General features: G+C 36.0%; 1 protein-coding gene across 1 annotated transcript in view; it reads right to left on the reverse strand.

Annotated features, from left to right (window-relative positions):
- The window catches only part of LOC306879239 (BMP/retinoic acid-inducible neural-specific protein 3-like), a gene marked incomplete at both ends in the record, with an annotated part of 30,880 nt that extends 18,685 nt beyond the window's left edge, over nucleotides 1–12,195 (reverse strand). Inside the window, 3 exons of the mRNA XM_079432022.1 lie at nucleotides 2,116–2,300; nucleotides 2,951–3,138; nucleotides 11,966–12,195. Of these exons, the coding sequence (XP_079288148.1) occupies nucleotides 2,116–2,300; nucleotides 2,951–3,138; nucleotides 11,966–12,195 (603 nt within the window). The remainder of the gene's footprint in view (nucleotides 1–2,115; nucleotides 2,301–2,950; nucleotides 3,139–11,965) is intronic.
- Between the last annotated feature and the right edge of the window lie 4,106 nt (nucleotides 12,196–16,301).

Consider the following 16,301-nt stretch of genomic DNA (forward strand, 5'->3'; position numbering starts at 1 on the left):
CTTCCATCAAGATAGCTTATAAGCTCTTAAGCTAAGACACTTGCTGTCAGGAGGCAATGTGTCTTGCTCCAGGGAAATACAAATCAACTACAATCAAGTAGTGTTGGGAATAGAGTTGCATTCTTTTAAATACCGGAACCGACTAATGCCGTCCGTTCTTGCACCGATGCTGATTTAATACGATACTAACAGTGTTTACTGCACTACTAACAGCACTATCACAACACAGCTAGTCCAGTTACAGAAGGACTCATTCACATAAATTATGATACAGTGCAGCCGGTTCTTTTTTTAGTAAATCAAACACAAACACAGCTTACTACTAACAGTGAAACCTAAATAAATGTAGTTACAAGGTGGTTGTTTATATGACAACATGTAATTGTCAGCAGTATTTTATAAATGACAATGAATATCTAACCACATTTTTTAAATATATTCTTTCTTTATTATATAACCAATTATTTAATTGCATTCATGATGCCAGCACTAAAAAGAAAAAAATCCCACCACTAAATTTATCGAAATCATCTCAGTATTTCATTATTGACTTCACTTCCATTCAAAAGTTTGGGGTCAGTACTTTTTTTTTAAATTAATACTTTTTTTTTCAAAAAGGACACATTAAATTGCTCAATAGTGACAGTTAATACATTTATATTGTTACAAAACATTTATATTACAAATAAATCATATTCTGTCATATACATCAAAGAAAACCTTTATACCAAAATATTAAATATCTTCAAAAAAAAAGAAAAAAAGGGGAAGTCGAGGCCTAATGGTTAGAGAGTCGGACTTGTAATACAAAGGTTGCGGGTTCGAGTCTCCGGCCGGCAGGGATTGTAGGTGGGGGGAGTGAATGTCCAGCGCTCTCTCCACCCTCAATACCACAACTGAGGTGCCCTTGAGCAAGGCACCGAACCCCCAATTGTAGGTGGGGGGAGTGAATGTCCAGCGCTCTCTCCACCCTCAATACCACGACTGAGGTGCCCTTGAGCAAGGCACCGAACCCCCAACTGCTCCCCGGGCGCTGCAACATAAAATGGCTGCCCACTGCTCTGGGTGTGTGTTCACGGTGGGTGTGTGTTCACTGCTGTGTGTGTGCACGTTGGATGGGTTAAATGCAGAGCACGAATTCTGAGTATGGGTCACCATACTTGGCTGAATGTCACTTCACTTAAGCAGCTAAAATGTTTTCAACATTAAAAATAAGAACAAGTGTTTCTTGAGCACCAAATCAGCATATTACAATTATTCCTGAAGGATCGTGTGACACTTAAGACTGGAGTAATGGCAGCTTCGCCATTACATCACAGGAATAATTTATATTTTAAAATATATCTAAAAGGACAGTAATTTTAAATTGTAATATTTCACAATATCACTGTTTTTACTGATCAACTATATGCAGCCTTGGTGGGAATTGGAGAAAACATGCACACAAAATGTTTTAGAAAAGTATTAAAAGAATATTTAAGGAATTCATTAAGGAACTGGAATCATTAAGAGGATTGATTCTGAATCGTCAAACTATTTACAGTTCCCATCCTTATAATGAGGTCAGCAAAGATACGACAAGATATCAATATAGAACCATCCTGTTATTCAAACCACCATTCTAACTCTTTCCAACATGCATTTAGGAGTGCATAGAATGCATTGTGCAGAAAGCATTTAACTCATTTAGTGCAGAGCATGTGGGCTGCTGTTTCAAGCACAATCACTGACCTGACACATATTGCTTGCTATGGGTAACTTGTTTTGGATTAACTGATATATGATGTGTCAAAGAGCTTAAACCTGAATATTTGTTTAAAAAACTGTGCCTTTCAAACACAATTTAACTTAAATCGAATGCTCCTCTGTGTGTACACACATCATTTTGTTCAAACCTGTGATTCATTAATACCTCATCCTTTCTATGACCAAGAAAAGAAATGCAGGAAAAACTGCTGTGCTTCTCTAATATTTAACCCACTTCTTTTGATCTCCGAATGATGCAGCCGCAAAACAATAGAAACAGCCGAGCTCAAGTCAAACTCCTTTCCAAAAATAAGCACTCAAACGGGGGTCAGGTCCCCAGGTCTGTGCGCATCTAGGCCACAGGGTTACCTTGATGGCAGTGGAAGCAATCTGGAGGTGGTGCAGTTTGCGCAGAGTGCTCTCTCTGTCTATGAAGTAGGAGGCAGCCAGCTGGTGCAGTGCCTCCAGAGTCACAGACGTGCCATTTGAGTCAGTCAGGTCCGCCGTCCGGCTTAGCCTCCTCTTGTCTACAAATATAGTCAACGCCTCCTCACCTGCAACAGGGCAAAGAAACATAAAATAGTGAGGAACACGGGAAAATGGCTTCATTAAGTAAAAAAAAAAATATGTTAGGAAGAGTGAAGCAAGGGAATTATCTATACAGTGAATATCTATGAAGGGAATAGAAAATGGACAATTAATCAAATAAAATACAACATTTATAAATAATGAGAAAGTAAACTGTCATTAAAATCATGTTAACACTTTACATAATGCAGATGCATAGTTCATGAATATGAGTATATATGAAAATGTATCAATTAAAAATAAAGTTTCATGTTAAAGTTTTTAATTAAAGTATTTAATAACACTGTAATTATTGAGTTCAGCATGTTGTGTGGATGATGCACATAGAAGAAAATATAGATATATATAAAGACACCAGAAAGTACTGTAGATTTATGCAACAGATGTCTTTGTAATTAATGTTTGTGCAAATGACCATGTGTTACAACTGTGGCATTTTTTGAAACTTGTTTTTTTAATCTCTTTTTTTAATTCACAGATATCAAAAACAGATGTCAGAGCTCTAGATGTTCGTGTGTTCACATTTGCAGATATTGGGTTGTCTAAAATGTTTGGCAGATAAAAGTGTCTGCCAAAATGCATATATGTAAATGAACAGTCAGCTTTGTTCAAGTACCTCCGAGTGTAGCTGAAAGCAGAAAGTGTGTGCCATATTTCCTGATGATGTTCTCGGTAATGGCACCGAGGGTGGGTCTGCGGCCCAACTGTCTGATGGTCTGCATGAACTCTGGATCGAGGGGTAGAGCCACGCCATTGTCCTCTCTCTCCAGAGCCAGGCTGTTCACCTTCCAGCGCCCAAACTCTCTGCAAGGTCACACAAAAACACACACACATACACCCTATTTGGAAATGTCCTTCATTTGAACCACAATGGACACAGGAGGGAGAAATCCTGAACATAATTTTTTCAACAGCTGGGAGAGTTTGTTTTAATATCTGGTTCAGTGTTAGCCACAGTACAGTTTAAGCTTTTTTTAAATTGCCGTCCTATATATTCCCCAGGCTAAAAAAATAAAATAAAATTTAAGAGGTCTGAGAAACCTTCACGCAGCTTGAATACAACGCATATTCAGTTAAGACCTGCTGAGGAGAAAATGTGATGACTGCATGACCCCCGTGCTTGCAATTCAAATCATATTATGCATTCTCTTTATTTTTTTCCAACTTCAGCTTTAGGAATTGCTCTGGACTGCTTTTAAAGCTGTTGTCCTCTACATAATGGTGCAATTTGTTTTTTTGTGACTTTTCCACTGAAGAAGGGCTGACTGGGACTAATCTGTAACAATGGCAAGCTTCTTTCTTTCACGGATAAAAGGTAAGAGGAGTCTGTTCAACAGCTGGGATTTTGTTTGAGAAAATCAGCTGGCACTATCCTTTTTCTGTCTTTCATTTACAGCAAAAGCTTCTCAGCACAATACAGTGAAATGTTCCTTATATAACTTTTAGCGCTGCAACTTTATTTAATACTTCAGAATATAGAGTATACTTTAAAAGAATGATCATCACTATATTGAGCTACCAGTAAGATGCTTCTACTATGTTACTATTAATTTGGTATGGCAAAAGAAAATACTTGCTTAGAAATGCAGAATGCAAAACACAAGTAACAGTGCTAATCATATATTAGTTAGTATATTAAAGGGATAGTTCACCCACAAATGAAACTTTTGTCATTGTTTACTCACCCTCAAGTTGGAACAAAGATCCTTTCTGCTGCTGAATGCAAAAAAGATTTGGAAACCAAACAGTTGATGGTAGCCACTGACTTTCCCCCCATATTATGGAAGCCCATGGGTATCTGTTTGGTTACCAGCATTCTTCAAACTATCTTCTTTTTTTGTTCAACAGAAGAAAGAAACTCAGATCTGGAACAAATTTAGTAGAATTTTGGAAATATCTCTTATCTCTTTAATATGATACTAATACTGTATAATACAATTTAATATACTGCATTTTTCCTCAAGGGTTAAACTTTATTTTACAGTACATGCAATTATGTACTTGGTGTAATTACCTAAGAAAATACTGTAATATAAGGTAACTACATGGGTTAAGGTTTGGTTTAGGGGTAGGTTCAGGGTTAGTACATAGTTATTATCTAGTTATTGTAATACATATTATGTGCATACGGAACAGGACTGTAATATAAAATTCTACCCTACCAATATTACAGAAGCTGGGGAAAGACACTTTAAGAACAATGTGCATTTAACAATCATTTTCATTTGAATATTTATAGACATTTACTTGTTTTACTATATTACATTAAAATTTTAATTAATGTAAAAGATTAAATGGTTTTATTTCAATTTTAAATTTAAAATGCATCTTATCAATTTCATTGACTCAAACTGAAAATATGCAAATCTCTAAAATGAAAACTGATGTGAAGAATAAATCTCAGACATGTTGTCACAAATGTCAAAATTCAGCAGAGCATACCCTTGGGGTCATTTTGCTTCATTACACCCTATATATTATATTACAGAATATGACTTGCTAAGTGTTTATAATAACAGATGACACTTATTGACAGTGGAAAATAAGAGCGGCAAAGACAATGAGACAGAGAAAGACAAATGGAAGGGAAGAGGGACAGAAAGAGATGAAATGGAGAGCGAAAGTATGATCGACACTGTGTCAGAACAAAAGTTCTTGATGGACAGTTATGGATGGAGCTGGAGGCTAATCCACCACTGAGCACACACTACAGCCTCACAGCGGGAGGAGGCATATTGAAGAACTACCTGTCAGCCTTCCCCACAGAGACCCACAGCTACACGGAGTCAATGGTGAGAACATGCTCCAGAGGAAGCACTCTGAAGCCAAAGGGAGACCGAGAATGTCACAGCACAAGCAAATGAGACCAGCTTGTTATAATGTCGGAGGCAGTGCTGTGTTTGAAACATCCGCATGACTCTTACATTCGGTCTTCATTAAGAGGAATGAGCCGGATTTATGCAACATTTTTGCAATGTTATGCAACACGCTCTAAATGAGATTTGTGGATAGGCAAAAATGGTTTTGTGTTAAGTTAATTATATTCGATTATTAAACTAATTCGTTTCAAGTAAAAATTTATGTGATTAATTATAAAAAATTAACACAAAAAATTATGCTCCATGCTCCATTCCATACGTAATTTCTGCAATACAGGTTTTCCATCTAGTTTGAACTATGATATTAATGTTTTTGCGAGTTCACAGACAGATGCTGCTGTAGGTATCACGCCTTACCAAACTTCATTTACAGAAAGCGAGAAGTACAAAATCAGTAAAAAGCTGTTCACACAGAACACATTTTCACGTTCAAAAATAGTTAACCTAGAAGTGCAATGGAATGGAACACAAATGAAGGGGTCTCAAGAACCATTTTTAAAAGTTGGATCATTTTTGTCATGGAAGAGGGCACTTCTCACCACAGTTTTGAATTTTTTATACAAGTGGAATAAAAGGGGAAAGAGATAATTCATAACTGCATGCAACACAATGCAGATGTATGCAAATAAATGCTCTTTCAAAAGCTTTCGGTCAGTGATACTTTTTTTAATGTTAAAAGATTTATGTTTTAAACAAAGACTCAAAGAATCCTGAAAAAAAGAGGTATCGTGGTTTCCACAAAACTATCAAGCACTGATTTGTACTGTTTGTAATAAAAAAATGTTTCTTGAGCACAAAATCAGCATTTTAAAATGATTTCTGGAGGATCATCTGACAAAGACTGTCAGCTGAAAATTTAGCTTTAGCACAGGAATATATTACTTTTTAATAACATTTCACAATATTACTGTTTTATTGTATTTTTGATCAAATAAGTGCAGCATTGGTAAGAATAAGCGCTTTTTAAGATAAAAAACAGCCCCCAAACTTTTGAACAGTAATATTTATTCTGTAAGCCTGCAATGCATAACATAGATCACTTGTATCTGAGAAAGCCAATTCTCAATCTGAATTTGCACTCTGCATTGAAAATATATGTGCATGTTCTATTGCATTTTTAATAATGTTTGAGGCTGTTATTTCGTTACATTGACCTACAAATCGGTTAACACACTCAGCAAGGAGGGATGGCATTTGTATCTAAGACTATCTGTGTCAGGCTGCAACTCAAACAGTCCATAAATCTAGAAACTCTCATGTAATAAATGCTTGCTGCACGGAAACATGTCAAAAGGTGTCAGTCACTGATTGAGAGCCTGTTAGTCTGTCAGCATTCACAGAGGAAGCCATGTACAGTAGATGTACAACACTGCAACAGTGTACACACACATACATTACTAATGGATTATTGTGATGTTTTTATCAGCTGTTTGAAACTTCATTCTGACGGCACCCATTCACTGCAGAGGATCCATTGGTGAGCAGGAGATGAAATGTTATATTTCTCCAAATCTGTTCTGCTGAAGAAACAAACTCATCTACACCGTGGATGGCCGGGTGAGTAAATTTTTTCCAAATTTTTATTTTTGAATGAGCTGTTCCTTTAAAGATTCTTTCAAAAGGTATTTTCAAAAGAAGTCTAATTACCAAAGCTGCATATATTTGATCAAAATTATAGTACAACAGCAATATTTATACAATTTAAAATACTTACATTTTAAACATACTGGTCCTGTGATGCTACAACTGAATTTTTAGAAGTCATTACTCTAGGCTTCAGTGTCATTTGATCCTTCGGAAACCTTTTTTTCAGGATTCTTTGATAAATAGAAAGTTAAAAAGAATAAAAAAAAATTTAATCAAAATCTTTTGTAACTTTTCTTTAATAAATGTAAGTTTCATAGTCTTCCATCATGAAGAACATATTCATGCTTTATCATCATGAAAACAAAGTGTTTCCTTGTTTAACGTTGTAAATGCTAACAAAACATTCAATGAAACCTTCTTGACAGCTCTAATTTCAAAAGTCATATAAAACTATTATAGTAGTTGGTTTATTGCCAACAACCAGCTGTATTTATATTGTGGTCTTAACTTGATTTTTATTTCAAGACTAACCTGAGGCAAATTGAGAGCTCAGGCTACACCTCATTAGTTGTGTTTATCAAACACTTCTTTATGATAACATTAATCTGATGTAAACACGCTCATTACGGCCTCACTCTTTCCACGGCAGAAGTCATTTAGGACTTAAGAAACTTTTTTGGACCTAAATTTAGAGCTAATTGGTCAACAAAGGACATTCGCTATTTATTCAAAGAGTATTTCTTCATACTGAAATATTGATTCATCAAAGCACCGGTCATCATCGCTCCTGTCAGTTGTGAGATGACTTAACATACGCACCTCTGTGAGCTTCCATCATTCAATTCCCATACGGGAAGTCCAACTGCTCATCTCTCTCAGTCGAGCGCTGGCCCTGATAAACTGAACTAGGAAAACAATCTACCATAGCAATGACCGAGCAGCCAGTAGGTGTTTTGTCCTTGATTGTGTTTCCAATGCAAGTGCAAGCATACTCAGGGGATATACATGTCTTGAAACATAAATAATGAGACGATTAGCTAGGGCCTGACGCTACTAGCCTGATATCTCTCTCTCCCTCTCCTTCTGTCGATCTCTCTTTCTCCACCCACCTTCTCTTGTTCTCTTATATAGGGTGAATTAGGGTATTCTGGGACACCCAATCTCTGTTGTATACATTTCTGGTCTATGATAGCTTTAGCATATTCAGTAACACTTTACTTAAATCGTTTATATTTAATTTATATTTAATAGTATTTTAGCCCTCTGGGTGTTTTTGGGAGGCTGGAGATGTTTTTACATGCCCTGATGTTTGCATTTATTTAAGCTACTTATAAAATATTAATGACTACTGTCTGATTACACTATATTCAGCACAAACTAATAATATGTGACCAGCATGAATACACATTTTAACTTTTTCATGAATTATGTCCCATAACACCTAATAATGCATTGTGTGATTTCATGAATGCTTATAACCACCGTTTTAATACATTATCTATGCATTGTTACACTTTTAGAAAGTACAGTGAAGTAAAACATATGGCAAACAACCAATTTAAGATGTAAAAAGAAATCTGCCAATATTGTAGAGCATTTTAACTTTCCTTACAATTATATTTGAAAAGATATAATGCATTAGAGTGTGCATTATAAATACCTTTATAATGCATTCAAAGGCTTCAAATAAAATGTTACCGCATATTCTAGTTGGGTTGTTGTATGATAAAATCCTATTTGTTGGTATGAAGGTCAAAAATGCAAAGAATGCTCAAGATTGCCATAATTCACCCAAGTTGCTAGCTGATTTGAACTACTACCCTTGGCGATGCAAAAATAAACAAAATAACTGACCATATTATGTGTAAAATATGAGTTATTCAAAATTAACTTCTTGTTCAAATAGCCTTTGTAAAAGCATTATTGTGCAGTTGGATTTAAATTGAATTCTCCTTGACTTGTATAACATATAACTGGTGCAGGAAAATAATATAAGGACAAAATAAATCCAACAGTAAAGGGGAGGTGTTCAAAGCAACCATTTCATTCCATGAATGAAAATAAAATAATAATAAATTGTCAAATATGCCATACCGGATGCCCTTCATGTGTTTAATTTGAAATTCCACACCGGTGAACATCACAGTCTTTGCTCCGGTTTGATTTCCAGGACAACACCAAAATATATTCATTTAATAAGAGCAGTTCAAAGAATTTCTACAGAACCTAGCTGTTCGTAATGTCCTGTACACAGTACACACACAACTGCATTAAGTTAAATAGCCCTCTAAAATAGCACAAAGTTGAGCCACTAATTGAGCAATCAATGATCTGAGACTTTTATGGAAAATCTTCAGACATTATTGTCGTTAGGCTAAACATTTTCCGTCTAAATCTATTTTAATGCTGAAGAGGCTGGAGGCTAATAGACCTCTAATGCTTCAGACATTAATAACACTTATGACTTGTAAATTTTTTTAGGATGTATAATAATTCAATTATATTTATTCCTCTTAAAACCTTTCAGATGCTTTCTTAATTGGAAATCTTGATTTATTCAACATCGTCCTTATTCCAAGCTGGATAAGCAGCGGTCTGGCTATGTGCTATGGTTATATATGTTTTTAATTAAGCATTTTACAATTTTACTTTAAGATTAATTACATTAATCTTGAAAAATGTGAGCCCTACGTTTATAGATTTAACCACATTCCTTAAATCCCTTAATATCTTCTTTTGTTTACAGTTTTATATATACAGACTTGTATACTGAAGTAATGACTTACTAATTAATAAAAAGGTAATAAAACTTTAGCACCATCAACACGACCACATAAAAGCAGACATTAAAGCCATACAGCTCAACTCTCCTTCTCTGCATACATAATTGAAGATATATAAATATTTGGCCATTTATCATCTGAAAACACTAGCAAATATTTTAAACACAACCACATTTTTTAAATATAGGACTACGATGTATTCAAATCTTCCTAATACTTTTAATTCCAGTAAAAGATCAAAAGTACACATGTTCTGTCTAATTCTGATGTAAAAAGCATCACAGACTCTGTCGACTTTAAACATCAAGTCCCATTCCAGAGTGCAGGAAAACTTCAGCAAGACAGTGTTTGCGTGGGAGAATTACTGCTTATCCACATTGTTGCTCACACAGCTCTGGCTAAGCCGACAATTGCTGTCACCTTGTGCTCGTGGAGCTTCGCTATTAGCATCTCTGGGAGGAACAAGTGAGCACGTATCTGCTCTGGCAACCTTTTCCGCTGCCATCGGCTTGTCCGTCTCACCCACCCATCCTCCCGTGCAGAACCCTCCCATCACACTCTTGTCAGGCAGCATATGTCTGGTGTTTTATGAGATCCCTTTCATGCATCTGACAGGAAGGATAGACATTACTGACTCTTTACTGTACCCTTGGGCTCTGTTCAACCTTTGACGGAAGGTAAATGGGGAGCAAAAGAATATAACATCTGACACAAATTTACCTTCAATCTATGTCACCGCACACCTACCTGTTACCACAAGCAAGTTCCTAACAACCTACAGTAGGTGTGTTTTTGAAAATGCAAACAAACTGCAGATGCTGATGTTGTACAATTTTGAGGCGAGAATTTTAGGGATTTATTATTCAGACCAACCAAGCAGGTGGGACAGCGGCTCAAGATTTATTTACAGTCATCGTGTAATGAACACAGGTTTGAGTTGCTGAATATAAAAGCAGCTGTAAAAGAGAGAGAGAGAGAGTTTTCAAAGTTATAAATAAAAAGTACTGGAGTACATTTTACAAACAAATACAATTTAAGGATTTCTGCTTCAAAATTTCACACTTAATTCAATGTGTTAACATTTCTTAGTAATTATTTGTGAACATTACTAGAAATTCGATATGAAACGTGAAACTTTCTTCTACACTTTTCTGAATTTCAAAGTATTCTATAAAAAGACCAAAAAAGAGATGACACATGCACACACGCATATAGGCTTATAAAACTGTTCCAATATCACACATCCTTATCTTTCCTCAAATGTCTCATACAAGACAAAGAAAGTTAAGATGCCAGGAAGCAGAATTGATTCTCTCTCAACTCAGATTTGTGGCAGATACAAACCTGTCCCTCTCTGTACTGCCAGTGTGAAAGCAAGGTACTTAAAAGTCACAAGGGATGTTGGGATAGGAGCCCTGTCTAGCATGCAAAGTAAAATCAAGTAGACACGAGCACTCTAGCGCGCGCACACACATGCGCATGCGAGCTGCTGGTTTACACCAGCAGGGGGAGATCTGACATTGAGAAAGCACAACTGTGATTTTGTTGACTCCTATAGTCTGCCTCTACCAAAAAAAAAAAAAAAATTAAAGCCAGTGGAGTATTCACAGATACACACTGTATGTTGAGGAGAGAACGTCTGACTAACCCCAATGTTGCCATCTCCATCTGCGCCTGGCAGTGTGGTCCAACGGCCCTGCCAAATGAGCGTGTCAGTCAGGTTCAGTTCAGCCAACACTTTCCCCGCTTTTTTCTCCTCCCCTTTTGGGCTGTTTATCACTTCATCTAATCCTCAGCTCTAACTCAGCACAAGCTCCCACAACACCTCACCTCACATCAATTGCAACTAATAATCTGGCAATAAAAATTTCTAATCACACTTTGAACTTGAAAACAATTTTCTAGTTTCTTGACAAAAATTCTTAAAGTGACTCATGAAACACATTGTTCACCCAGCGTATCAGTAACATTATGGCATATTAAAAATATTTTAACATTGAAAAATATTTTTTTAAATTTAATTACTACCTAATTACTACTTTCCCCCAGTCCATTTCGTCCATACATGTTTACCGTATATATGTATACCAAAATACCATATATAGTCTCGTTTATATTGCATAGCAAAAATACCCCAAAATTTCCATCAGTACACTCATGTGGCAATTTGCATTTGGAAGTTTCTATTCTATTCTAATCTAAAGTTTACACACCAGTAAACAAAATACGCCTGCCTCCATCAAGGTGTCTTGTCAACTTCGTTATATGGTAATATGTCTACACATAAATGAAAAGCACCATATAATTCTGCATATCATGAAAAATTCCAACACATTTTACACACCAGTGGCAATAAATAACAGAAGTAATTATCCAACTCACCTGTAAATCTTATATTTGGATGTGAAGCCCTGCTGATAACGCTCCACAAATTCTGCAAATTCCTGTGAGTGATGAAAAGGCCCCTTATCTGAAAGGAGCCACCCAAATGGACCAGCGGCATCATGGGAGGCTGCCACAGGGGCTAGAACCCAGCAGTGAAAGCTTAGTACAACACACACCCATAGACTCATCAGATACGCCAGTCTAAAATCAGTATACTGGCAGCTCATGCTTCACCCTGCGACTCGACATTCTCTCCAAACTTTCCCCGCCTTCTGAAACAACAAAGACATTACAGTAAATTCAAGTGTGTCTTGACACCTATTTTCTAACACAGCTGTAAAAGTCCATGGTTGTCAATCTGTGGTTCCTAAAGACTAGGAGGTCTGTGGAGACAATATAGTATAATTATATACTTGATCATTTCTAATTCTTAATAAATTTTTTGCTTTCTTACTATTGTTAAGCACTATATAATGTAGTATTAATAATTATTGCTCTTAATGAAAGTTATTATAACGTGTTACCGAAAAAATAGCATCTTTTATATGGAGATTATATGGGTTGTCTGAGAGTTTGGCTGGGGGTCCCAGGGTCTTTAAAAATTGAAAACCTCTGATATAAAGTATAAAAATAGGCTTAAAAATATTACATTTATTTCCTAATTATATTGTCATTTTTCAGCCATTTTCAATCTGTGTTTCTGAAACATTCTTCTCAACAATACAGTAAAATTGTCACATGCATTTCTCTAACGCAAATAAAAGGATTATGTAAAGATTATGCTTGCAATTAGCCTATACTTAAAGTAAATATTATTTAAATATTATATTAATACTTGTAGTTTAATTAAATCATATGTATTATAGTTCTAAGTTTACCTTCTCCAGGTGTCCGATGTTTCAAGCACTGAAGTCAATAACCTCTACAGTTCTACAGTTAAAAGCAAATGATTGTAAAAGCAAAGCATAGGGAGATTGTTGAGGGTGACCTTTGAAAATTTGGCTCAGTTCAACTTGTTTTAAACACCATCGCGAAGCGAGAACAGCCCTGGAAAGCCAGCATCCAACTCTCTGCTTCCGCTATCGAGTATATTTCCAACGTCTTGTGCCGTATAATCCGGGTGAAGAGAAGAAAAAAACTATCGCGAGGAGAAGTGGTCGCTGTGTCTTCACTCTTCTCTCTCCAGGTAGACAGGTCTCTTATGAATTGGAAGTTACGGTGAAGCAATCCCATAACCATTAACGATTGACGCGATTAAAGTCTACTGTTTCTCCTCGGTCGACACATTAATTTAACCCGGTGTCAAAGAAGCACTAAATACATATAGACTCCGGAGGTCTACTCTGTGCAACTGCGCGTATGTCGGATGCTCAAACCCGACGCTTCCTATACACACCATGAAAATATCCAATTCATTTCAGAGACAAGCCTCCTCCACTCCTCATTGGCTGCGAGCTGGCGAGAGGGGCGGGGTTTCGGTGCTGAGAGAACATTGCTTATGAGTTTTCATGTTACATGAACATGGAAAAAAACATTCTGCTTTAATCAAAGTACACATTATTTAATTTTTTATTATATGTTCACTTTATTGTGATATTGTGACAAAAATAAATAATTACATAAATAATAACCAATACGATTTCCATAAGATGTGTGGGTTTCATATTTTATGTGAATATATTAACACATATATTAAGGGAAAATGTACTGCATAACAGGAATCCTAAAATGTCCTGACTCTTTTGGATTATTATGCACAATTATACACAAATCAACATTTCTAACATAAATAATTGAACTTTATGACATTTTACAGTTTTTTAACTATAAGGTTGCACTGGTTATTTAAAAAAAAAAAAAAAAAAAAAAAATGACAAACCTCTACTCAGACAGATGAATAAATGTATTGTATATTATCTCAAACAGTGGCCATGGTAATGTTCTTAATAAATGTTTACCATTTTAATAAATACATAATTATTAAAGCAGTGCACTGGACTGCCAATGCTGACAACTGCTTTAAACACAAGAATGAGCAGAAACAGTCAGACATTGGCTTCCAATTGATTCGCAGTGATCGACCGTGAGAGGAAATGAGCAATCTTGGGAGGAATGGAAGGGAAAGAAATCAAAGACAAAATCAAATCAAGTCCTCACAGTGAGCGAGTGAGAGAAATATCAGCACCATTTTTGCCGAGATGTTTTCAGATGATGCAGATAGTGAAAAGACATCCACAGCACCAGCAGAAGATCAGTGGATAGTGCAGAAAACAGCTGTTTGACAAAGCTGAGACAGCACTCTTCAAAGCCAGTCGACTGCTGAAGGCGGAGTTGAGATCTAGATCGTGGTATAGTGTGCTAGATCACAAAGCGGGAACATTTATCAATGCATAGACAGGAAGTCATTACAACAGGTAAATATTCACTTAAAATGCAGCCTTGATGGAGTCAATGATGTGTTCTCTCGATGAAGAGTAATCAAGAAAGCAAAGTAAAGATAATATTTTAATTAGCTACTATCTTGACAGCTGAGGCAAGGTATTTTTGGATTTCTCATTGGATGCATTATGCTTATTCGCTTTTTTCCTAATTTCTCACTCCTTCCCTCACTCTCCTCCACAATGGCTTCTGTAAATAGGTTAGACTGTGAAAACATAAGAAGTCTTTGGACAATATAATTGCAGGCAAGAGAAATTCACTCCTGCAAACAGTTCGGCACTTGTTCGCATAATTAGCTTGAAGACGCCCATTACATATTAACTAACTATGTGCAACCAGGTAAAAGTTGTGTTTATCAATGTAGCGTGTTGGCACCAGAGGTTTCACAGGCTATTAGTTCTCCTAAGCAGTGTGTGAAGCTTTAGTTTCAGCCACTGCATGTGTAGCTGAAGTGTCAGACTCTCTTCTGGCTGTATGAATCACCCGAATAGTGATGAGGCCAAGCCAGTGTCATGCTCTCCTTCTCTAATGACTCTGACATATGAGCTTTGTTCCACAGTAACAAGCACTATTGCTACAGCTAGAAATGTCTAATGATGATGTCTGAAAAAACATTAACCCTCCCTTCTCAATGCCACGTGGTCAATGTGCAGGCCCATAAATCAATCTGCAATGTTGCGGGTTTGTAAGTGGCTTTGTTTAACAGCTCGCTTGCAACATCCGATTCCTATAAAGATACAATGAGTATATAAATGCTAGAATGCCTCAAAAAGCAAAATGCTTCATTTTCCTAGCTCAGTGTTAAAATACACTACACACAATAAAAACCAAACATATGCTAATATCTTCTACTTCATTCTGTTCTTTGGGTTAAAAGAATAGTTAGTAAAATTTAAGAATAGTAAAATAAAATTTGCTGAAAATTTATTTACCCCCAGGCTATCAAAGATGTAGAAGAGTTTGCTTCTTCATTGGAACAGATTTGGAGTAATTTAGCAGTGCATCACTTGCTAACCAATGGATCATTTGAAGTGAATGGGTGCCGTCAGAATAATAATAAAAAAAAAAAAAAAGAAAAATCACAATAATCCACAAGTAATTTGCTTTTAAAAGGTGCTTGATCTCTCTTACAACTCAGACAATATGACATTTTTACTGGAGAAAGCAATATTATAAAGGACTCGTAAAAAATCTTTATTATTTGATGGACTGGAGTTGTGTGGATTACTTGTGGATTATTGTGATATTTTTATCAGCTGTTTGAAAGCTCATTCTGATGGCACCCATTCACGTTTGTCCCCATCTGCCTTCTTCGTGTGCATGATACAGTATCTGATATATTGTGTGTTGAAAAAGATAGCTCAGTAGAAAACAACATTCTTAAAGAAAAAAATTCTGAAGCATTCAAACATAGCAAGTCAACCTATTGTTGAACAAATAAATAAATATATACAATAAAAAAAGATGGGTAAAGGAAAATGGCAGAGTACTGTCATTCTAGACCTCAGGTCATTTGCTAATGGCATTTTTTTTTTTATAAACCACTGAAGAGATACATTATTTGTGTGATGTTCTGCCTTCAAAATAGGTCCATCTTGATATTAGATTTTGTCATGGTTGAGAGGCAACACAATTTTCCCATCTTACTCGTGGAATGACTTTTTGCTTGAATAAGGTGGACTAAAAAGAACTTGGTGGCATTTGTCTGGGGAATGAACAGATTGCACAGGTCATTGATAGAAAATGCCATATCGCAGCACAATGAATTGTAGTAGTTGCTTGATGAATGGCACAGTCCGTATAGGGTGAGCCTGGTGGACATCAGTCTGGAAATATCAAATAACTAAAGAGTTTCCTTTTTATTTTATTCATACTGTATGTTCATATAATAGCT

This window comes from Barbus barbus, assembly GCF_936440315.1.
Source record: "Barbus barbus genome assembly, chromosome: 13".
Lineage (NCBI taxonomy): Eukaryota > Metazoa > Chordata > Actinopteri > Cypriniformes > Cyprinidae > Barbus > Barbus barbus.